This window comes from Hermetia illucens, chromosome 5 (assembly GCF_905115235.1).
Source record: "Hermetia illucens chromosome 5, iHerIll2.2.curated.20191125, whole genome shotgun sequence".
Taxonomy (NCBI): Eukaryota; Metazoa; Arthropoda; class Insecta; order Diptera; family Stratiomyidae; genus Hermetia; species Hermetia illucens.
The window spans coordinates 92,135,821-92,162,068 of record NC_051853.1 but is presented as its reverse complement, the minus strand read 5'-3'; the positions used below and the strand labels follow the sequence as shown (position 1 = coordinate 92,162,068).

General features: G+C 41.7%; 1 protein-coding gene across 3 annotated transcripts in view; it reads left to right on the top strand.

Annotated features, from left to right (window-relative positions):
* Nucleotides 1-26,248, top strand: part of LOC119656739 (teneurin-a) — a 769,843-nt gene that overhangs the window by 552,232 nt on the left and 191,363 nt on the right. For all 3 annotated transcript variants that reach the window (XM_038063287.1, XM_038063286.1, XM_038063288.1), the window contains 2 exons: nucleotides 9,526-9,711; nucleotides 23,512-23,658. In XM_038063287.1, the coding sequence (XP_037919215.1) occupies nucleotides 9,526-9,711; nucleotides 23,512-23,658 (333 nt within the window). The remainder of the gene's footprint in view (nucleotides 1-9,525; nucleotides 9,712-23,511; nucleotides 23,659-26,248) is intronic.

Here is a 26,248-nt window from a genome sequence, read left to right as displayed (position 1 = left end):
CCCCGCGGAATTTCTTCTGATTAACATACTTACTCTCTCTTTGGTGGGCTTGGAAACGGAGTTTTGCACAGCTAGTTTTAACACTAACGACTTACTTTTTCCTCAACTTGTCTTCGGCGATCTACCAGGAATCAGGTATGTGATAGATCTTGGAGGTTCTTTTAATCTCCATTATGTAATTTGCAACGTCCGTTGAAATACTTTGCTGGGCGATGATGACTGCCTTCTTCTTTAAAATCACTCCACACTTACTAAACTGCCTCTCCTCCTCTACCCTTGTTTTCCGGATCTTCCTTTCCGCTGGGATAACTTTTGCCAGCAAATGCTTGACGATTTCGTCACTTTGCTGCACAATGACACGACCCCATATCGCTGAGATACCTCCATTTTTTCTCGCAGCATTTTGACTATCAGCTTTGCTATTTTCAGTTCATTCCTCACTGGGGCAGTGGACCTTGTTGCCTTTCCAGAAATGACCCGGGTGAAAAACTTCGCGGTTTTTGAAAAATGTTTTATGGTTGGATCCACAGTTTTATTTGTGAGGATCGGCAAAACGCGGTATACTACCGCTCCTTCTAAGAATTTTGACTATTGCCGACTTTGCTGTTGGCATTGTTGTTGCTGCTGTTCTTGTCATCGAATTTGTGGACTTCAGTTGCAAGCCGTTAGCTCCATGCCGGCCATCATGGTATAGTCGGTTCCACCACATCCACCTCCTGGTAGACCCATCTGCCCGTATGTGACCTATACGTCGGGGAAGTTGTTCATTTGTTATTGCCTCAAGTCAGAATACTCAGGTGGCACGACATAGAAAACCTTTCCAAATAATAGTGGCGCTCATTTTCATTTACTACCCCTATATAGCAACACTGGGAGAATATTGACGCGAAAAAGCCCCACCTTGATATTGTTATTGAGGTAGTTATATTTCCAGATTTCGGACAAAAGGGAGAAGCAACTCACTAAACAACTGTTGAGTTTAATGTGTTTCTTGAAAGTTTTCGGTTTTATTGGTCTATTAATCGTGGCGTTCATAAGCACCTGGTATGAAAAGGATACACCTCAGCCCTTGGAAGTATTCGGTTAATAATTAAAAAGAAAATATAAATACAAGTCTACATTGATATGTTTTAAACAAAAAAACGTAATTTCAATAAGACCCTGTAGAGGAATATTATCCTAGATACTACACAGATACTTCTCACGAGGTCACTTCAGTCTCCTCCATTATTCTACAGTCCTAATAAGGGACCCACTTCAACTTCTTCAATTCGACAAACACAAACGTCCGACGTGTCCGACAGGGATACAACCTGGGATAAGAAATTCATTCTGGAGCACTTTATTTATTCAAAAGCAAATCAAAATCAAAGCAAATGAGAGAGAAGGAGAGAAACCTCGCGCACCGTTAAATTGATGCAAAAATTACCTTCAATTTTTTATTCATTGAAGTATAAGTAACATCTCTGCCACTGTACCTACGATTTCATGTTTTATGAAAGAAGAAATCTCACATCTGAGCGAATCTAATTTGAAAAAAATATATTACATTTTCATAATAAACGAGTAGCATAGTTGGAATTGCGAGTATGCGATGCTGAGTGTCTTCATCCAATCCACATCTGCACTCCTCAAACTACTCTCCCCTAACCTCATATCCTGGGTAATATTAACTTCACCTAAGATAGAATTTAATATTAATACCGCACCTCCCGGTTTTTGTCCGCATCAAAGAGAGGGATGGGACACCCTCCTTCTTGCCAGATCTCAATAGTCTTGAGAATCCGAAAAATGCCCCTATGAATCGACGGGGGTTGATCTTGGAATTACGAGCTCAATGATGACAATATTGGGATTGAGTTTAGGGTGCATGACTGCATCTGCACCAGTGGCTGCCAACATTGCTCACAGATAGAATGCGTGAGGGATGACTTCTCCTGACGTGTCTCTGATGGTTGTGGACCCCTTGATAATTATTTGAGCCTCAGGTTCGGGCTGCGTGCCTAACAGATTCAATTCCCCTGACCTTGAAAGACTTGCCATGTTGTCATTTCACCCAAGGTGATAGATATAGTAAGGACTAGTATTCCTGCATTCACTTCACTTCATCGAAGCGAAAAATTAGTGGAATTGTGAAATGAGGGGTGTATGGTAGTTATTTATTCCACCAGTGTAATGCAGGGAAAAGGAATAAATCATTTCGCCTGGAATGTATGGATTTTCCTTCAATTTGTAATGATACTGTCGTTAGGACAATCGAACGGCGATATATCGGTGGCTTGGGATGTTGCATTATGGGGCTAGGAAACTCGCGGGTGTTGTAGGGAATTATGCGACAGGCTAAAAAGGCAGACAGTTGGTTGAGATTGACGCTAAATTATATTGCCATGACACGCATTGATTTTGTTGCCAGCAACCGTTTTCAGATTGATTAGAAAGCACTTGAAGCATATCGAACTGAGATTGCGAGAGATGATTGATTAAGGTTGAATTTACCAAGGAGATTATACAATAGGACGAGATTTTACTTAATGCTAAGGATAAACAGTGTCCTGCTACTTGTATCCATGTGCGGGAATGAGTACTTAATCATATGTGGTAATTGATTGCATGCTGCACATGCAGCAAAATGTGGTCTCTATAAACCCACTGGTCGCTTACGTGAGGATTTCGCCCAGCGTATTCATGAGGGAGTTCACTTTTTTCATTAACTGGAAAACGGTGTCTGCTGCCAATAATTAATTAATGGTTCAAAAGCTCACCATGGAAATTTTACAAACAGGATCAACGAACTGCAGAAGATCAAATAACGGAAAGGGAACACTTTAATTTTAAAACATGGGATTCCGGTAGTGGTTGCTTACCAAAAGGAAAATATGATGTTTATTGTGAACGGGATCTGGACCTGATTTTTCTCCCGATGTTGGATAGTATAATGCTCGGACTTTCTCACTGCTCACAAGCAATTTTCTCAAGTAAATTTGAAAAATAAACTTACTTGTTTTTACTCCTGAAATTTCGACCCGAAAGGCAGAAAAGATGGAGAACTGGTAAAATATGTGGTTGAAATTAGGATGATAATTGCTTGCCAACAGTTTCTGGTGACGACACACCAAAACTTTACTAAATATTAATACATTAGAACTACTCAGTCCCGACCACCATGGAACCGAATCTGTAACGTCTTTGGGAGAAAATCGGGTTTAGGGGAAATTTGAATTTTACAGAAGAAAAACCCTATTTGAAGTGTATAATACATTATATTTTATGAAACAGAGCAAGAGTAAAAAGTCGACTAAAACACTTTTATAAAGCTTAAAAATGCACTGTATCCATTTGTTATTCTTTGTCAATATTATTTGACCACCGCCTGCTGAACGGCCACTTCCTTTTTAGCCGGAAATGTGCTCAAATCTTACTTGCTCAAAAAAAAACGAAAATCTTCTCCTTCAGGAAACCTACAGGCCTACCTACTCTTTCAATTTCCGCCTAAATTTTTTAGCGGACCATCAAACTAATGATAGGTGAACACTGCAATAAAAACAACTCTATCCCGGACTTCCTGCTTGCCAACCAAACGGGCTATTGTAAGTCATTGGATCCGACATCCTCCTCGGAATTAAACGCAGGACACCTACAATAACTTGCCCCCTTGATATCAGACTCTCCACCGAAGGAAACAACGCTATCTAGATGTACAAATTTTTCGACAATGTCAATGTTCTGCCACAATTCGGAAAAGTGCAATGAATGTAAACCCATTTGGGCAAAGCCTACATCTGGATGATGGAGCAAACAGATATCATCAGTGCAGTCGCGTTGTTTGAGGGAACCACCGGACAAAGCAGCATGAAGAACGTCGCCGATAACAAGGAGAAATAATATCGATGATAGGATACAACCCTGGTCGACTTCGCTTTGTACCTTAAATTTCTTTGACATTTTATCTCGCTACAGCACGTAATAATTTGCGCGGTCATAAGATGCTCTAATAATACCTACTAATTTCTCCCGACTGGATGGAGCGTTCCAGACCGATTCCTTGTTCACGCTGTTAAACACTTTCTCGAAATCGAAAAAGAGCAGTTGAAGCGGGAATTTAAACTCTGCATCTTGTTCAAAAGTGCTCAGAAAGATGTTGATGTGGTCAGTGCAATAGGATCCAGAGTGGAAACCGGCCTAATCTTCATTGATGAAGCCTTTGATAGGTTCCTTTATATGCTCCAGGATTATTTTAGCAGTCATCTTTACGATGGCACGAAGCACCCAAGTGGTTTCTCGGAGGCAGGAGTGGAGAGCGGAACGGGTTTTCTACGTCTATTTGGAAGAATAGTCCGTATATTATAATAAGTAGCCATTTCATCCATGAAAGATGGAGCTCACCGGATATTATACACTTGAGAACCCACCTTCCACTTCTTAAACTGTTCGCCGTCGTAGGTGAAACTATAGTTGACGTCTTTAACTGAACCATCGAAAGATTTGTTACCATCTGCAAGTTCTTTCATGAAGAGTATATGATTCTGAAATCATCATTACCGACGCATTCACCTTCCCTGATCAGCGCAATCATAAATTTAATTTTACCACTGTGCACACCATGCTGCTCCAAGATTTCACACGGTATCTGAGATTGAGCCCGTCTCCACTACTCCCAGCGATCAAGAGACCCTTTAATCCCCTGTGTTCATCTATCCGCTGCCACGATTCCGTAGTCAGCAAGGTCTTATAAATTCTCTGCCGATAGTAGCTGACGATCTAAATTGCACCAAAGGCAAAAACATCTTTAATGATGGCCCAGTGCTTATTTATATTCTCCGGTGGACTTTTCAGGGCATTTGCCTGCCGATCAGCAAGATGAACTTGGGGGATCGATCCTTTCAAGCTATGGCCGCAACATGCAAACGAAGGCAAGGAAATGTTGGATGATAATCTCTATCGAGCCCGATGCCAACGCCGCTTTCATGAAGCACATCTAGAAGACAACTCACAAATCTATGTATTGCTGATCCCAATATTCACGATATCCAGGGGATATTTTTAATTTCCAATTCAAGAGGGAGTCACTATCTTTATGAGGTAAAGATGCAGTAGATTAATAGTGAATTCTACTGAGGTCCCAACTGAACTCTGAGACATCTGGGTATAATGCGACCACTCAAACTATAATAATTCGTTCCCCTCCTTTCTCAAACAGGCGTGCGATTGCCGTTGTAAGAATTAAACAAATCCAAAAGCTCCCGACGACGTTTTCTTTCTAACTACTCAATAAGAGTTTGATTGCTTGGATGAAAAATTGGCATGTATTTGGCTTTTCTTCAAATCTTTGTTAGTTTTCGGAGCTGATTTCCCGATTTCAAACACTTCGCCAAATAGTTAAATAATACAGTTAAATAATAAGCTTGCAGTTTAGATAATTTACCTATCGCAAAAGGAAAGACTTACCGTCAACCTCTTTTTAAACTGCTTAATCCCCTCACTTCCTACTCTTAGGAACAAGGGTTTTCCGTGGAAACATTTAGTAATTAGGATCCATTCGATTCACTTGAAATTATTGTTAGTAAGGATCACATTAGTACGGTACACAATAAACCGAAATTGATTTATCAAAGTACAATTGTTGGGAATCCAAACCACTTCTAAAGGAAGATAATTGTGGAATGCGATATCCCGTCACACTAAATTAGAAGTCATCTCCATTTATTGGCCAGCAGATCGACGAAGATTCCAGGACCTAATTGATTTTGGTCTTGCTAAATATGTGAACATATCTCCAAGTGAATACTTCTTTGAAAACCAGAGGTAGTGTAGACAACTGTGGCTGCTCAAAACTTGCAAAAGAATAGTAGACTACATAGAATACTAAAGCTGGTCCAACTAAAACACAATTTGCAAAGATGCACCGTTCGCCAGATATAAAAGGAAATTGACCAAAGCAAGACAAGTTCAATGAAGCCTTTAACCATAAGTGAGAGCAGGAGTTGCAAAGCTAGGTATCCCCTACTAAATCAACTGACCTTTCCCTACGAGGAGCAACTGAAAGCATGAAGGGGCGGACCTATTCAAAATGAATCACCACTAAGATGAGAAGATGGCAGATGGAAGTAGAAGTGATACCGACAAAGAAGCGGCATTTATGAGACACCTGGAGAGGGTACTCCTGCTCCATTTACTGCAAATATTGATAAGAAATACAAAAGCAACTATAGTTATGCCAAAGTGTTTCTTATATCGAACTACATAAATTGCTCGGGTCATTCAAGAGCGAGTAAATTTAAGGAAAGTTCCATGGCATCTACAAATCCATCCAGGGCGAATTGAAAGGTGGCTTACAGAATAGAGTACCGAAATGTCGTAATATTACTTTTACCCTAAAGTGACAGAACTACGCTAAAGACTCAATCAGTGGTGTAATGATACTTCAGCAGTATGCGGAAAAAGTCTCGGTATCCACCTGGGTAGGCAAGTAACGTGGAGAAAACATATCAAGGCAAAGGCATACCAAAAGAAGCTGAAAATAAAAAACACATGTTGCTTTCTAAATAAAAACTCCCAAGCTAGCAATTGAACGCAACTGTCTGTTCTACAAAACCGTCATAATACCAACCTGGGCTAGCGGAATTCAAAACACACAGCGAAAGAAGGTCCAATCTGGGATGCTACGAATTATCACGGGTACACCTTGGTGTATGAAAAACGTAGCCATCCACAGAAATCTCAAAAACTCAACAATTAGAAGTTTTTGGTGGCAAGGTGGTCCCGAGAACGCTTCTCTACAGAGATTGCGATTTCGTGGATTCCGTGCCTTTCTTCTGCTTTCCGCGCCCACCTTCACTCAGGGTGGCTCCCTAGCTCCAGTCAGTAGCGGAGCTTCAGCGCTTCCCTTTAATCTCCCTTAGTTTAACCAAATCTAAACCTACAAGCGCTAATATATTTGTAAGCAAAACAAATTTTACGAACCTCTGAAATTCACCGATGAGCCATTTTCAGCCTTCCCCAATTTGCGGAGGCTGAAGCCCTTTTCAGTTTTATACGATTTATTGCACTCCTTAAGAGTAATATTTTTCTTCTTCTTCAGCAGTTGTCCTGATTAGAAGCGGGGGCGACTCGTCTTGTTCAGTTATACCGTTTTGCTCTCTCATACGGCTGACCTGAATAGATAGGCTGTCAAACCAAACACGAGGCGTCGTTCAGTGTCTTTTATAATAGGCCAGCTTTTAGAACCTTAGAGAGGGGATAGGATGGGCAACACTGTGGTAAATTTTGGATTTGAAACGTTCGTTAATGTGTCAATCACAAAGAATGCCAATTGTGGGACGCTACTTCTTCCAAGTGTGAAACAATTTCAGCACGCAATTCTCTCGTAGCTAATAATAATAACAACCCGAGATACCCAAATTACACAGTTCTCAGCAAGTCGTTGGCATGAACAGTGATATTACTTGTATCATTAGGGTCAGCTATCAAAAACCTCGTTTTACTAAGGTTTGGTCCAAGGCGCGCTGCGAGAGGCGATCACTGCACTTTATGATCAGTTTTGTTGTAAGACACTAGGAAAACATGATCTGCATAAAGCAGTGTATAGGCAGCTATACATATTAGATGTTCCGCGTGACAATGTTCATGGCAAAAACAAACAGTAGTGAGCAGAGGACGCTTCCTTGACATACCTAATGAAACACAAATCGATTTTGAAATACCTTCGATCTTTATTCTTCAAGTCGCAGTAGAGCAATTTAATCGCATGTATAAGCTCCTCTAGCACAAACAGATGAGTTTACGAGAAATTTAAGTTTCACAGGACAATTCCCCTCATGGTGTTTCCCGATGAGTAACCGATGAGTAACGTTGATTCAGTCGGCAGGGTTGCTGCTCCGTCTATCTCAGAGCAACTGAGTCGCTGACAGGTGTCTGTGATGGACCCAAAGAGTACGTTGTCTCCGCGGGTGTCCCAAAGTAGTCTGTACTAGGCCCACTACTGTGGAACATAATGTATAATAATGTACTCAACCTTTCGGTTCCGGAGGAGGCCACGTTGGTGGGTTACGCCGATGATGTAGCACTGGTTGTGGTTGCAAAACATCTCGAGGATGCTGAGTTGTACTCAAGCGAAGCAATCAGTGTTGTTAAGGTTTGGTTAGGAAGTGCTGGATTGGCACTCGCGGAGGAAAAGACGGAAGCGGTCCTTATTACTAAGCGCCGCAAAAGAAATTATGCCTGCATTAGAATCGGTAATCGGATCATCACTTCCAAGCCGGCCGTCAAATACTTGGGGGTGATGATAGACGGGGGACTTAATTTTAAGCAGCACATAGAGCATATTTGTGAAAGAGCATCCACCACGAGTATTGCTCTGGTAAGGATGATGCGGACCGCAGGAGGCCCGCGGAATACTTGCAGGCTGCTCATAGCCAGGGTGGTGAGTTCTATCATGCTGTATGCAATCCCAGTTTGGGGAAAAGCACTGTAGGTTTTAGGCGATACACATAAACTGAGTACGGTTTACAGAAGAACATCCCTAAGGGTGTGTTCTGCCTTCTGGACCGTCTCAGACGATGGAGCGTTCGTCATCTCTGGAATGATGCCGTTTTAACATCCTGGCAACCGAGGTGATGAACATTTATAACACCAGGTCCATCTCTCCCTTATCTCAGGTGAAAAAAGCCAAAAAGGAGAGATCCATAAGCAGATGGCAACAGCAATGGGACCAGTCAGAAAAGGGGCGTTGGACTTAGACGTTGATCCCTTCCATCGGGGAGTGGCTGGAGAAAAAGCATGGGGAGATCAATTATAATCTCACCCAGTTTCTCACCGGCCATGGAGGATACCGTCAAGACCTGTACAGGTTTAAATTGGACACCTCGCCTAATTGTCCAAACTACGAGGACCCAGCGCACGTTTTTTCCAGTGTCCTAGGTTCGTGGAAGAAAGGAGGAACCTAGAGGATACTCTAGGTGAAGTGCTATCACCGGAAAATTGGTTGGTTTTAGTGGGTAAAAATCGCACACTCTGGCGTGCCCTGGCCAGAGGAGTGAAGATGGAGGGTTGAAATAAAGATGGAACTGTTCTAAATGTCGGCAGTGACTGCGAAAGTGGTGGATAAGCTAATTCTTTCATTGCAATCATCTAGAAGTACTCCCACCATATATTCGCCTCAGCATTTTTTCTCCTACGGACCTTCATTTGGACATCCAGAGCCAAGTATTTGACTTAGCTACAGTTTTTTTACGATGTGTAGGCAAATTCCTATGATAATAATAAAATCACAGTTAGATCCCAAAATCTGGGTTCAATTAGGTAATGTTCCAAATAAAAAAGATTTTCTATTTTTCATTCTTAACTACGACCAGTAATTTGCTTCCGCAGTAATTAAATTAAAAATTCGTATATACTTATATATGTGGAAGCTACCAATGTGATGGAGTAAATAGCACTTCGCCTATTTCGTCCCCTTTTCGAACATCCACCATCCTTTGACTTTCCTAGACAATTTAATAAAACTCTGCAAATTATTTTTATTTTCAGCTGTCTGCAGTTTAGATTGTGGACCGAACGGTGTCTGTGAATCGGGAAAATGTCGCTGCAATCCAGGTTGGACCGGAAATCTTTGCGACCAATTACCTTGTGATGCCAGATGTTCCGGTCACGGACAGTGCAAGAATGGGACGTGTGTCTGCTCGCAGGGCTGGAATGGCCGACATTGCACTTTGCGTAAGTATCATCGCCTCTATACTGTTTCATGTTGTTACTATATGTACTGGTAATATTGGAAAAGTGCTCGAGTTGGAGCTCCGGTGCAATACATGGCACTCAGCACTTGCACAGTTCCCTCGCCGGGATTTTTTTATTCCATCCTCCCACAAAACGAACAGCGTTTTTACTACACCTCTGTGACTATCGAAACGGAATTGGACATGAATAAATGGCCCATTAGCTGCAGCCTGTGTGCCCGACGCGGTGTGTCCGGGTGCTTGGTTGCAGTTCAAATTACCGAGTCCTGTTCCGTTTTAGATATCCGACTATCAATATGTTGATGTAATTTGAAGCTTTATGGATTCTCTAACTCAGCGGAAAAAAATCGATGGGGCAGACAGATCGCAGGAGAAAAAATTTTAATATAAGGGTAGCATTCTCGTATAATTGGCTCCTGTATATTACATCTGGAATATTGGATACTGCCTTGGAAATTCGGCCCACATGACATTGCCCACGGACGGTTTCGACGCCGAGTTTTTCGTTTTACTCCTGTTTCGTAGCTCCATCTTGTTGTATTACCGGAAAAAAGTTTGTTTGCTTTCCGAACATATTCAAATGTGATGACTTTCTTCTGTTCAAAATTGACAACAGAATGCTTATTGGGGTGTACAGGACATAGCAATATGAACGTAACAAGGAACAAGTTTCTAGCAGTGGAGTTACCAATGAGATTTGTCGGGAGAATTTATTTCTATTTCGCTACTGTGGAATTTTCGAGTATCATGATGAAGACTGCACTCTGTGCAACATCCGGAAAACATGAAGCAAAAGTAATTCTTGCATTGACAATAATGATTGGCAGGAAGCCAACTCCAACACAATTTCAGTAGCTTTTTGGTCCTGTGCGATGATAGCTTGAGCGATATGTTGTAAAATATCAAACAAAATGTGACAAATGAAGTTTAACTTTGGTTTTATTATGTCCGTTTATTATCTGTCCAACCTAGTTTCGATTTGTGATTGTCCTGCGTATAGTTCACCACTGTATCCCATAGATGGGCAAGTTGCTTGACTTCCCAGTCAAGCATGATGATAAGATGTTTGGGACTACTTTCCTGTACGTTCCTTCGTCCTCTCATTACCAACAATACCCTTCTCCACTTCAAAATTATCTCGTCTTTTACTGTGAGTTCTAACAGTGACAATTACAGCTGCGTCTCCGAAGCTACGGTCGATATACTCCTCCTGACACCAGTAATGCACAGGCAGCGAAAATAGTTTTTAACAGGAGCGAGGATAGTTTCTAATAGCTTGTGCTTGTTCGTCCTTGGGCCACTATTCCGGTGATCCATAGCTAAACGCAGGGTTCCCCAAAGTTTGTTACAGTTAGTAAGCCATGTGCTCCAATGTCTTACGTACGACCCTTCTTTTAGGAAAAAATGTCCTATTATCTTTGTTTATTTATACACTCAAACTGTTTCTTCCAATTTAGGTTTTTAATTAGGACCATTCCCAGATTTTTTGGACCCACTTATTAGTTGTAAGAGTAGGAATTTGGTTTCATCCATTTTTCTTTTTGGGGAAACCCGAGAGAACTGACCTTGTTCAGGTTTGCCGCGAAATTCTTGCGCTCCCATCACCATTCAATTGAACGCAGATTTTATTGTATCAGTTCTAAGATCGTTTGCGAAAATTTCCCCGTGATGAGTATGCTGATACCACCAGTATAGATTTGAGCATGATACCCTATTCCGTTCAATAAAACAATTAGAGGTGATGCAACTCCACCCCGTCGACATCATTTGCATTTCGTAGCGGAAAAAGTTCACACCGCATAAATATGACATAGTTTGCCGGCTTTCCCGAAACTGCAGTAGCCTACAAATTGTAGTTTCTAAATTATGATTCCTGGTGGTATCACCATTGATTTAGCGGAAGGATTATCGGAGTACGTGCTTCGTCCACCACGACTGCGATAGCGTTCTGTTTGTTATTTGGTGTGGTCTCAACAGTCGAAACTAGTTGATGGAGTGCTGACTTACAAGATGATCTTGATTGGTATGCACACTGATACCATACATGCAAGGGGAAGAATATGAACTCCTCCCTCAGCCATTTTTCAACCAATTTTTTAGATTTGGACGACGAAGGGAATGAGACTTATTGGCCTATACGCTTCAGCCTGGGTTGAATCCCACCGTGGCCTTCGTAGATAGATCACCCTAGTTTCCCCTCAAACCGTATCTTAGTGTGATACCGATTTTACCACTTTTACCTGATACTGCTCTATAAGTGGAAACGTCTGCTGCAAGAGCATGAGGTAGACCCCATCTGGACCATAAGACTTATAAGGATCAAATAAGTTCACGATCGAGTTCGCAAAATTCTAGTCATCTTTACTTGCGTTATTGTGTTGAAATATTTCATTCCCGCGAGCCTGGCTACACGATCCTATTTCAGAATCCCACAAATATATCTTTCGAAATTGAAATAATAAAAACTTGTTTCTTTTTCGTTGGTGTGGATATTTATTCTTGCAAATACCGATATTTCGGGAACCACTTGTTCCCTTCATCAGTGCTAACAAGTTTTTATTATTTCAATTAATTAATCATTGGAAACACCGCATAATTTCACTCAGATATCTTTCGAATTTCTAGGACTTTTCCCACTTTTGTGTATAGTTTATTGGATCTCTTTAATGTTCCAAGTCCCAGCTAAATCTTTATTTAAAGTCCCCTGAAGGTTTATTCCTTTTCGAAGTATTTCCTTTCTCCTCACAGACTTTGTTTCAAGAATCCCTCTAGACTTTACGGATCTTTTTTGAAAGGTAAACCTTTGGCTATATTCTTATCGCTGCTCTGTGTTATATCCTCTATTAAAAGGTCGGCGTGTCGCCTGTTACACTTTGTGTTCTGGCGTCTCTTTGCCAGTCTATGGCTATTATCATAGGAGGTGGTGTGTGTGTGTATGGTGGGGGAGAAGCTACAGCTTCTGAGCACTCAGGCCGTGTTGGCCCATTGTACTCGCCATAGGAGGTGGTACTTGTCCTGGTGTTAGCAACCATTTCTGCGCGTCCTGTTTTAATTGCAAAGTTTCGCTCATAATGCACTCAGTTCTTGGTGCGCTGGGTACAATATGTATTCTCTGGATTATCGATTTGAATGACTTCCACAGGAAGGTTCATTGATCTGAAAGTAAGTGCCCCTCAGAAACATCCTATCTTAACACACTGAAGTCGATTCGAGCGATATAGAAGATAATATTAGTTACGTTTTTCCGCCGCGTTGAGTCGAAGGCCGATTCGTTTCCCCTACCAACGATGCACCTTTGCTATTTTAAAGGTTTATGCATTTAATAATAACTGCTTACCTACAGTGTATCCGGATGACTGAATTTTCTAGAGCGCCGGGCTGTCGTAGCCGAAAGCTATTGTAGTGTACCATTGAGGTCTTTAATAAAGTGCTCTAACACACTTCAAGCCGCTGATCTAATATAGATTCTTGCGCCAACGATTATTATCATTATTATTATTTACATTTTCAAAGATTATCTGGGTAAAGGTAAGGTTATGTCCCAGTCTCTGTCCTCCAACGCATTGAAGCTTTTGCCCTCCATTCGTAACAAAAGGGTTACACCATCCCTAGTGGGTGCTTGGGATCGATTACTTTGCGCTTTTGAGACTGAAATGGGCCGTCGGAATCCACTTTCTGCGCCCCAACTACCGCATAGCGCGTTATAATTCCGTCGGCTAAAAATCGGTATCGTGGCCTCCAACCAACCTTTAATCCGCTGATTTGTGCGAGGTATTAGTGCCTAGTGCTTCCCAATAAGCTCCCTAAGGTGTCATTGATTTGCGGAGTGTTACCTTCGCTGATAGGCCTTTTAAAAATAGTTTTTTTTTGGTATTATTAACTGCTTGCATTAATAATGTGATGGCACTTAATGGCCTTACACCTTTATGGAAGTGCAAGGACTATTGCTCTAGGTTTCGCTGGGCGTCCCAGGAGCTACTTTTGCTAGACCTTTGCAACGTTTTATGTTGGTGCTATTCACCACCACCACTTGCCACATAACAATTCAGGATAGGATTTTTGGATCACCACTGGAATCTGGGGTGCCTTGAGGTTTCTTCCCTCATAAACTCCTTGGCAGGGCACAGTGCGTAGTCATAGGGGAGTAGGAATATCCCTTTTACTAAAAAGAATAATTAAAATATTGATAACGAGTGGACTGTTCAGATATATGCTAATCCTTTTCGTGCAGTTGTTGCTTTTGACACATTCCTTTTTCTATAAAGTAATACTTTCCTACCACATGATATTATCTCATTGTACAGGTTCTCCTAGAGACTTCTATTTCCCTTTACTACAAGAGGCTAAGCAAGGGGTACTTTAAGGTAGCTTGTTTTAAGGCTAGTGGTCAAATTTGAGTTATTGGTATCTTTTTAACCGATAGAGCTAACTTCGCACAAGTGTGAATCATAACAATTATTTTCCTCCTTATTGCTCCGTCAGAGTCTGTCTGTCTGTCTGTCTGTCTATCTGTCTGTCTGTTTGTCTGTTTGTCCGCCACACGCATTTGTCTCGGAGACTATAGCAGCGATTGACACCAAATTTGGTGGAAAGGTGAGAACTGTGAACGCTCACGCATGCAGTAAGTTACATCCTGTTTCGACGAAGGGGAGGTTCCCATACATGCAAATGGAGAGACTACATTTTTTTCACCAAATATAGTCATGTGGGGTATCAAATGAAAGGTCTCAGTTAGTACTTTCCGAAGCCGATCTTAGTTTTGACATTTGTTGGAAAGGCGAGGAGTTCGGGGGTCGAATTTGATTATTTATTTAACGGGGCCATTCTCAGAAACTGCCCAACCGAAAAATCTGAAAAAAATCTAGGGGCTACTATATGGTGTCTAGGCTCCGAAATACCTTCCATACCGATACCCTTCGAACAAAATTAATAATAGTATATTAGTATAATTTTCACTAATTGGCTGCAGAACCCTCCTTAAGTTCATGCTAGCACCACGAAAGCAACAATCTAGGCTATAATATAGAGCTTGATCTTGCCAAGTTTGGTGTAAATCGCACAATTACTAACGAAGTTATAATACATTCACTTCTTTGGAAATTCAAGCTTTTGAATGTCAATATCACCCGAAAGTGGATGTTCTCACATAATATATGCGTATATTACCTATTACGTACTAATAGGACAAATTCACTCAAATGTCTTAATGAAGGAAACACACAAAACCTTTCATACCTGAAGCGTCCATCTTCCGGTTTCCCGACTTCTTGTTTAGCTTTCCGAGTGGGGCCTAATATTAAAAGCTTGTTTTGAATTGCAATTCATAACGCTTCTTAAACAAAATCGCAAGTTGCCCTCATCCGGGGGATTAGTTTAACCCAAGTGTTAGTCAAATTAAAAACATTGTTGCCATTCGCCGTGATTTCCTCATTGCGCGGAGCGACAACAAACGCATCCCGAATGTGGTCCAGGACGGTTAATATTCTATTAACCACAGAGTGAGTTAGTCGGTACCATCTTGCTATTTTGAGAGAATATCCGCTTCTTGATTGAAAGACTACAGCCAATTCTGTAAGGTATTGCCTGGTGTAATGTCTCAAAAAGCGAGAGAATGACATTGGGAAAATCGGTGTATGGTTTTTGAGGCAACGGCAGTAAACCGACCGAGAAGCACTCCTTCTCAAATCAGGGTGAGAGAATGACATTGTAGTTTGGGTCCCAGCTGCAAGTTACTAGCTCCGCTAGAAAGTGCAGTCGCCTCACATGATCCCCGTGATTGTCTATGCAAGTAGGGAGGCGACGTATGGGTTAACATAAATTGTTATGGGAGATTATATTCAGAGCCGACATCAGGCGCTAGTCAGCAGTCCATCTCAACTGAGCCTACATTGCAAACTTAACGATGCATTAGTTTTGAACGTAGGCCTCCCTCTGGTGTAATAAGATAACAGAGTACCACAGATATCATTTCATGTGCAACCTCTGCCGAATCGTTTCCCAAAATCATAAATCCACGCCGTATAAGGTCTTCGTTGCTACGCCGCTGACGTTAGTTGCCCATCAGGTTGATTGCTGGTTATCCGTGGCTAGTAATTGGGAGGCTCGAGTCGACTTGCTTTCGAAATAGCAAGGATCGTTGCCCTCTGTCCGAGCCATTTTGACAGTTCTCCGTTTAATTAATGAATAATAAAGAAATGTTTAGTTGCTTAAGTCGGAACATCTTCTAATGTCCTTGCTTTTCGAGTCTTTTCTACTTCAATGTAACCTTGCATGTTGAAAGTTAATTGTATTTGTATTACCTCGAAAGTAGCTTCTTTAAACGTAGGTCAGCAACCTATTGAGGACTGTAACAAAAACAGTTCACTACGTATGAGATGTGCTATAAAATCTTTTTTATACTCTACAGCGCACCACTTTGTCCAAGCGCTATTAACGTTTTTTCTGCTGAACCTTGCGTTTGGCAGGTTTCGATTGCTACGTAGAAAAAGCTGACAATAAAGCACTCGCCCTTAATTACAAGTTCGATTAAAGCATCCTCTATCCCGAGAAATAAGGACTCATCACGGCAACTCTATTCCAAAAACCATTCAAACACCATCAGTAGCGCAATCCTTTCGCCAAGAACTGCCCTCCACTCTCAGCGATGTGACGCTTTCCTTCGCTATACTCCATTCCGTATTTTCACCACTAGACAGAGAAATTAGAAGAATGCTGACTAGGCAAAAAGAATCCTTTTCCTCAGAGAAATAGTCTAGCCGTTGAAAATAAGTGGAATTTCGTCGAATATTTTGCACGACGTCGTACTCCACAGCACAAAGTCAAAGTCGTCGTAGTCTATAATGTTTCTGTGTATCACCTATCTAGACAAGCTGAAAGATATGCAGATAATACGAAGGAACAGCGAGCAAGGAGCAAGCCAAATAGAAAAAAATATAGTCGGGAAAAATACCGAATACTAGAATTCTGAGTATTCTCAGGAGAGCTGGAGTACTTTGGCTGGCGGACTCGAGGATTGCGACAGTGTCCAACCCTCTCATTGAGATGGCTGTGACAGCCTCCCCCGATTATGTACTGCAAAACTAGATAGGGGACAAGGAGACGGAGCGGGATTGACGACGAATGTTTTAGCCACTTAATACATCTGTGCTTGGCGTTGACATTTTTAAATGGATAGGATTAAAAATTTAAATGTTGGCTGTGGGCTGTTGTAGTTGAAACTATGTAATATTGCAATGTTTCGACCGTGAGATGAATTTAAATATTTAAATAAAGCAGAATTCACTGCATTTCATTGAGAATTCGAGTGGCGGAATCAGGAGTGGTGGCTGAAATTATCGCGAAATATTCCATACTTTGTAATCTGTTTTTCATATTTTGTCCGTGCCGAAGTTCACTGCCAGGTCGTCGCAGAAGTCAGGGGAGGGTTATCATTTTCAGCTTTATCTAAAGTTCGCTTCGCCTTCAATCAGGAGACCTCATGAAATTCTGCAGACAGTTCTATGCTTTCCTTTTATTTTCTAGCGCATTTTGCGATGAACATGCCATCTTTAAGGGTCGAATAGTTGATTCAAATTTAATAGCGCATCTCTTGAAATACAGATGAATGCAGCGTCAATTTTTTTGCGGGTTAATTATTATGATCCAAAGGTTATTGCCCCAACTGACAAAAATGGATGGATAATTTACGGCGTCGATGCAAATATTTCAGCCGCATGAATGGAGGAGATCCTTGTCGAAATCGATTTTTTCCAAGTTACTTATATATCGAATACATAATTCGGCCCATTTGCTTGAACCAGATCATAAACGATATCTATATCTACGAGGCTGAAAATCTATCTGCATATCCGAGGGCAGGAAACATAAAATTCAATTTGTCTGAGTGGTTTGAAGCTGCTTACTAAATTATTTCTGTTTTCCTTATTCAATTATGATATGAATGCAGCAAATTGAAGACAACTGGCTTCTATTTGAGTTCGTATGTTTTGCAAGGGAAAATGTGTTGTGCACGTATCATTGTTCTTGTATACTCAAAGGTATACTGCATAAGGGGTATTTGCTCCACATTACTGTGGATGATTTATACTCTATTCACAAAGCTACGTATCAATTACACGAGCAGAATAAGCACAATTCCAATTTTAGGAGCTTTGTTTACTTTAGATTTTTCTGATCATTACTTATTAATTGAAGTGAAAAATACAAAGATTGAGTTTTCGGAAGGAGAAGGGCAGGCCTCCTCTTCCATGACCTTCATCCTTATTATTACTATTCTATTAAGGGAAGTTGTATTGCGTCCCTTCTACTGGTTATAGTGTTATTATTCATTATAGTATGTCAAGCGAGCCTATAACCGTTTCAACTTTGCATTTGGTATTAAGTATTCTCCCAGTTGCCGTCCTACTTTGCATAAGTGCCGGACATTCTCCGGAATATGTATAGAGGTTTCGAAACACTTCCTGCAGAGCTTGCATGCAGTATCTGTAGATATCCCTAGCTTCCCTAGGTGATAGTTTAGTCGGCAGTGACCAACAAGAATTCCCACTATGATTCGAAAGTTCTTCTTCATGAGGTTTGAACAGTCCCTTATGCGCTTGGGTTCGTATCCCCCAATAAGTATCCTGGACTGCTCTATTCCTGGTAGACTCGCCCAGTATAGTTTCCTCAGCCGTTCTTCTTAATTTTTTAATGTCATAGTCACGAATCCATTTCCGAAGGGTTCTGGTCCGTGCAGAGGCGCCGCTGCTGCCTTCCAACTCAACATGACCTGGAACGATAAGTATCCAGACTTTACTAGCGAGCCTAGCGAAGTTTAATCTCAAAGCATTCCCTTACCAGCTTAGAGTTCACCTGGGTCCCTAAATGCCTTGATCGCCGCTTGGTTGTTGATCAGAGTAGCAATGTTCTGCTAATTATAATTCCTTTCGAGGTTGAAAAGGAACATCTGTCTATAGCGTATACTTCGGCCTGGAATTTGCTAGCGTGCTTACCCATTGGTTTGAATCACTTTTTTTTTGGGCTAACGACCCCTACACTGGCTCCCTCTGCTATGAGGGATCCGTCAGTGTACCAAGTAATCAGTTGCCGTTTTCAGCCGTCTGTCACAGCCACGCTTTCCCAGTTTGCCTTGTTACCTTGCCTTTCAAACTCGGAATGAAACCTCGTTGAGATGTTATCCCTTGGTATCAATAGGCCTAGCAAGAATATCAACCTTCCTTCGATTTAGGCAGCTCCTCGCCTCACTGATACTCCCGGCCATCCTGAAGTTTGCCCTCCTTGGTCGTATCTGTATATGCAGATGAAGAAGGGTTAATCCCAGGTGGACCTACAGGGATGCCATTGAGTATGTAGTCATTGCCTCACTGATTCAGACGCAAGCCAGTCTTTGGAATTTGTGTGACTTCCTAGCTTGTGTGCTGAGTTCAGTTCTTCCTGCCCAAATTAACACGCCATATTTAATTTTTACAACTGCATATACATCCAAAGCAGTATCTTCCGGGCGTAACCCCATGTTTTTCCTGCTATGGACCTGTAAGTTATCAGAGCCTTCGTAGCTTTCCGGCAAGTATTTCCGACATGTGTTTTCCGGATTAATTTTCGGTCTAGCGTGATTTCCAAATATTTGATCTCTGTTTCTCATTTATGGCTCTGAGGTGATCAACTTTACGCTTCCTAGTGAATGGTGCTATGATGGTTTTGGCTGTATTAATACTTAGCCTTACCTTCCTGTACCAGGAACTGGTAACCTTAATCGAATTTGGATTCTACCACATAGGATATCCTCATATTTGCCCCCACAGATTAAAATAATGTCGTCAACGTAACCCTGGATTTGTATTTCAATATTTGTTAGCTCGTCGCTGATAATACCCTGCCCTGTTTAAAACCTTCATTAGTATTCAAGACAATAGAATTTGCACCTGTCGGTACTTCAATTTACCTACCCTCTTACATTCTGTCCATCCAGAAAGCCAGGGTGTTTCCCACTCCCTTGTGTTATCAAATGCTCCTTGGATATGCAAAAACGCTGTTTCTTTTGTTTCTATGGCATCCCATAATACATCCGTCAGCTGATGCTCGGTTGACCCTCCTGTCTAGTAAACGTGTTGACACTGATGGACAGGATTACGCATTAGAACGTTAGTTCCAATATAGTTTTCAATGAGCTTCTTCGCTGTTTTGAATACGAACGTTGTTAGCTAAATTGTTCTGAAAGATTTTACCATCCATTATACCCGCTTTCGGACCACTTTTACCCGCCCGGAGTAGTGCTACAAAGATGCCATCTAGTCCGGGTGATTTCAGTGATTTAAAAGTTCCTACCTTAGCTTCCGAGCATAAATCTTTTGCTAGTCTCCAGTTCTCCATTCTTCCTCTTTTGTTCGTTGTTCGGATGTCAGGCGGGTATCTCCGTCCGCCGTTGGGTAGGACCCCGGTAATCCTCCTCCTCATTCTCAGTAAATTTCCCATCTTCCTTTTTTAGACAGACAGAAGATATTGCCCCATCTTTATCTACAGCTTTGAATAGAGTGTTTTGTGGTTTGTTCAATCCATTCACAGAATCCCTAGAAGCTGTTCCATTTAGCTTACCTAATCGCGCTGCTATACACAGTCAGTGAATTTTCGTACCTCGGCCAGTCTCCGGTTTGTTTTGGTTGGTTGAGGATTTTTCTTACCTCTGTTCTTATTCTGGCTAAGTCTCTATTCCACCAAGGTACATCCCATGACGACTTAGCTATCTTGGCCGGACAGCTAGCCTCATATGCGACAATGACAATTTTGTTGAGGTTTCTCCACACTGTTTCTAGTTCCAGTTGGCTCCTGATATCACCGTCGCTTTGAAGGTAAGCCATGATTTGATTAGGTGTGCTGCATAGGATTTCGAAGTTGCCCTCAATGTCAAATTTGATTATTCTGTGATTCGACATGGATCGCTTATCCGACACCCTTCAATTTCTGACCTGCCCGTTCATCAGAGTATTCCTTAGAGTTATGTCTAGTACCTCTTGTCTAGTGCTAGTCACGAATGTTGGAGTGTTTCCTATGTTATATATATCTAACATATTGATCAGAATCGATTCGAGAAGGTACTCATTTGTTCGGTAGGTATCACTGCTTCCCCAGACTTCGTGATGAGCGTTGGTTTTTCGCAAGAGGAGTTCCAAATTACCTGCATGCTTCCTTTTTACAGACCGCAAATCTGCCCCCGGTAAACCGAGAACTCCTGAGCCAGCACTATTCCAATATTTTGCTTGGAACTTGCGCTTGCAATTACCGCAGATGCGGCTTTCGCAAGGTGGAGATTTATACGGATCTCTTAATCCTCCGTTATTATTTGGAGCTCTTCTCTAGTATCGGAGTATCACTCTCCTCCCCCGACTTCGCTAGATTATCTAGGTCTAGCTTCTGCTCTTCACGAGGCAGCAGGTCTGCATCTCCAATTGATCCAGTCCTTTCCGCCTCTATGTCCTCCAATGTCTCCTCTTCTCAATCGGCTTTTCCCTGCATGCGTGCACAGGTATGTTGTCAAATCGATAGTTGATATGGCAACTCCGACGTGTGATTGCCTCCAGGGGCCGGTCATCCATCCCGATCGTGAGGAGTCTATCCGTGCCCTCCACCTTGCTTCTGCAGACTCTCCATAATCGCGTATGGAGACCCTTATTCTGAACGATTAGGAGACCGATGAGATCTTTCGCCTCTGATGCTGCGGCTTTAGGAACAAACACTGTCACCATATGTGCTCCTGGTATATCATCCTCAACAGATGTTGACAGTTTTGGTCCTTCCCAGCCTACCAATTTACGAACTATAGTCCTAAGCCACTCCAGAGTGTCCTTCATCAGTCCATCAGTATGTAACCTGGCCGAAAGCGTATCCCAGTGAACACAAGTTTCGCGATACAGCCCTTCCACATCTGCCTGACGACAAGGTCTTCGATAGTTTCTTGCTCCTCATGAGTGTGTATTTCTGCCGGAAACATTTTTGGCAGTATGACCAGTCGTACTGGAACAGCTAATGGCGGACTTCCTGCTTCTCTCCCTGACCTACCTGGGTTTTCCCTTCTACAGGTTTATGTTTTTGGAAGCATTCCCCTCATGTAGGCTAATCTTCGCTGCTCCTCGCTTTCTTGGCTCCGATAAAGATCGCTTAGATCTATTCTGAGTCTTCTTAAGGGTCTCTTCTGACGTCTGACATATTGATCTCAGACATGCTTTTGCTTGTCTCTGTTTTTTGAGCAGTGGTCTCTGCTGGTTGTAGTCCTCGCAGTATGCTAATGTTAACCTTGGAGCCACTGCTTCACATTCCAACTTCTCCATTTTTAGGTGTAATCACGTACGTACGGAGTCCCGCTTGTTTGCTTATTGTTTTTTTTTTGTTTTTATTCGTATACTCATTTGGTTCCCACGAGTAAATCCGCCGTGCCATAGCCCCGTAGCTCCCCGTTCGAAAACAGTCAGTCGCCCCCGACTGCAAACTATCCAACGGGCACGATTCACATGACACCCTGGATTGGAGGAGGTGTTTTTCGATTGTCCAGTCTAGATCCGTAGAGTTTATTTAATAGTAGGGTCGTACAGAATGTGGATAAAGCACTGCAGTGGAGAGCGTAACGGTACACTGCAGTACACTGTAGGAGGTCAGCGTTGCGCTCGCCCGAGATTATTACCCTGACTTGACTCAGGTACTGATTCAAGCTGAGTCGACTGGTATCCGATACCAAATCATGATACAAATCCCCTTGCCACCAGTGAGGTTTAAACCGCGACCTTCCGTACGACAGCCTTGTGCTCTAACCACTCAGCTATCCGAACACACACCCTATACTCCAGAGAAAAAATAAGCTGCTTCTTTGGATATTGTTCAATGAATATACACTGTTCGCAATACAGTTAATCGGGACAGACCTTCGATATGTTTCCTATATAATTATTTCCCGAATTTCAAAGTTCAGACAGGAGCTGCATAAAACAAAATCTAGTTAACAATCCTCGAGAAGTCAATAGCTTTACCTACGGTTATCTGGTAACATTCCCGCAAGCATTATACTCAAATCCTTTTGTTGCTGCACTCTTAAGATGTGGCCAATCTTGGTTTTTGTGTGGGCGCGAGATCAACGTTTTTCAGCCAGGTTCTTATTTCCCAAATAAGCTACTTGAAAAGGATCTCAATCGCCTTGGTAAGTTGCGCCACGCGTATCACTCAGATATTATCTGCAAAGTCGATGACAATGACTTCATGCAGTCGGCACGTTAAAAGGTCGTTATGCATTATTATGCAGGAGAGGGTGCTGAAAATCGACTCCTGTAGAACCGATGCTGAATTTGCCGCAGTCCACTAGAATATTGGCATTCGTTACGTCCCAACTGATCGCTAATTTTTGCAAGTTGTGGTCTTAGCGGTAAGATACTGATGAGTTTGACTTCGCAACTGGAGCAGTAGCTTTTATGAAGATAGTGAAATTTAACATATTTTTGCGGTGTGTCATGTAATAAATCTCCTTTTTTCACCTTATATGATTCGCGTATTTGACCAGGTTCGGTAGAAAATTATCATCCTTAACCTTCCACAGGATTTCGCATCTACTTCCGACCTTCCGTTTCTTCTTTTTAATTGATTATAAACTTACAACACCTTCCTTAAATCTACTTCGAATTTTTAGATTGTATTGCAACCTTTGTTAAAGATAACTGATAAACTATAAATATGCGTTTTCAAAATATTCACTGCTTTCTTCATTTCCTATTTTTCACTTATTTTTCTCACTCTCTTATTACAGCTGGCTGTGAAAATGGGTGTTCTCGCAATGGACAGTGCACTCTTGAAGATGGTGAATATCGCTGTGAATGCAATCAAGGATGGGCAGGATCAGATTGTTCAATTCCTTTGGAAATGAATTGTAAGGATAACATCGATAATGACAATGGTGAGTATTCAGAACTTACTAATCGCTACTTACGATAAAATATTAAATCGATTTTCTGTAAAATGTAGCCGCTTAATGCACGTGTAAAATTTATCTTCTCGCTTCTCATAGTTTACCCGCAATGTCGTCTGATTGTGTTGCTTTCCCTGGTTTCATTCCGTTCATTACCTTTTCAACTTCTTACTCCATTGACGATTAATTTTTTTAAAATGCCATCATTGATTACGAAAATAGTAGATTAGGAAATTATTCTGCTCGAAGTATTCCCTTCATCGGCCAGCAAACAAGTTACTGTCCTTGGCATTAGGACATCGAGAAATAGTGCTTAGAGGCTTCTCCTATCTCCCACCGCATATACACATACACACTCGATATACACGGGCTTTTTGACCCCAAAAATTGTCCGCTGGTCGCTTTGGAGGTGGTACCTTAGACTCCAATTCATATTTTTATAGCACTCCTAATGGCTGGCGGTCGACTTAGTGGGACCATTTCGTTTCCTTTCTTACGAAATCGGATCAGTGTGCTCTTCAGCCATTCGATGGCAAGAATTTTCGGCCGATCTTGAAGAGGGACAGTCTCGTACGGTACAGCTGTGAGAGAAGGACGCTATTTTACTGCTGATCTGCAATCTGCGATCAAATCTTCCACAGTTAACTGGCTTGTGCGCCGAACAAGTCTTTGTTGGAAATAGTATCAGGCAAGCGTACTCCGATGGCATGTTGCATACGCAATACAGAAATGGATCCTCCGGTCAACCAAAACGATAGTAGTCAGCTAACCGCTAAACAACTTCCTAAACAGTGCTACCAAAGTCCTCACAAAAGGTAATGCCGACAAAAAGTTGAATACTTGGATTATCAACGTATAATCATTCTTGTCGTTTTTACGGAACACTGCACAATATGGGCGATTGGGAGTCTACTAGCCACTTCTTAAAAGCTGGTATCCCTGCATTTTATGTTTTCTTCTTCTTTCACTTTCCATTCCTGTGTTGGATGGGTAAGCTATTTTGGTTTTGCCCAAGCAATCTGAAAGAGAGTATCCGGTGACAATAAGTAAATTCTTCTGTCCGGCAAATTTAATCGTATTTAATAGAAAACCCGACAAGGGAAGGTAGGTGATATATGTAATATCACAAAAGTCATATCACCTTAAAGTGTAATTTCAGATTACCATTAAAGAGTGCGACCCAAACGTTACCAAACATCACACCATTACCTAGCGTCACCGCACTACCTATTATTACCTTATATCATCGCATTACCAAGTATATGGTGATATTACTTCGGTGACAGGTAATGTTTTGTGGTGTCATATCCAATATCATCGCTCCATGTAGCACAAGTTCCGGCAGCAGTTGTCAAGTACCGAGCCATTGCCTATGAATGTAAAAAATACAGAACAAATCACTCTAATGATAAGTAATATTTAGTAATATCGGCTGCCGAGTGTACCGCTAGAATAATGAAAGACAATATTTGTGATACTACTTTGTAATACTTTGTAATATATTATCGAAGTGATATGATGCAACATTACCTATTAAGCTGATATTTCGCAAACCTATATGACCACTTTTTACAGGTCTTTGAAGCCCAAGTGGCTAGTGCCAGCCTATGGTACTTGTGACTAATAAAGCTGCCCATACTCCCCCTTTCCATAAAACCACCATAAGGATTTTTCTTTGAACAATTTAGTAGACACTTTCTCCTAGCCTTGTAAATATCTCCTCGGCTAACGTTCAATGAAACGTGTTCCAATGGTTTTGCTATCCGATTATTCCCCACACTAGAATTTCGAATACAACTAATTTGCCTTGAGCTTCCTTTTGGGTGCTACTTTCGTTCATAAATCAAAGACATAAAAAAATACACGCACTGGATCATCCATAAATCCAGCATAACTAGGATAAATGGGTGTTTAGTTTAGTTTAGTGGAAGAGCGGCAGCTCTAAACGCTCAGGCCTTTGTTAGGTCCATTGTACTATCCCCGGAAATCGCTTATTTAATAGCCTCCCTGCAATGTCCGCAAGCTTTGCGAATGTGACGCCATTCTCCAGAGGCAGAGAGCTCGCAGATCCTTCGTTGAAGAAAACCTTACCGCGTTGTTATGTTCTGAGATCTGAGAAGACCGGGCAACTGCATATGAAGTGTCTGATCCTCCTCCTCGCATTGGCTGTATTCAGGAGAAACCACCGTAACAAGATTTTCATGTCCCACTTTTTAACAAAAATGCTGCTCTAGCGACTCCAGGCTCTTTTACAAAGATTTCCAGATCGACGTATAACCGTACGATTTGCCACCTTTCCAGGCTTCAATAGTATCGGGTCTATGTGTGTCTTTGGCTGTTTTCTGTTTTACCTCGAAATGAATGGGGTGTCAATTCAGGATAGTTTGGAGTGTTGTGGTCTACGTCGTACTCATTACTTGAGTAATACTTACGCAACCGAATCTTCAAGTCTGTGTCAACTGAGTTCAGTCTCTGCCAGAAAACGATGTATCCATCCACCGAAATGGGTTCTATTATAGATGTATACATCCACTGAATCCATTGAGATGAAAGTCCCCAGGCCTTACCTATCGCAGTC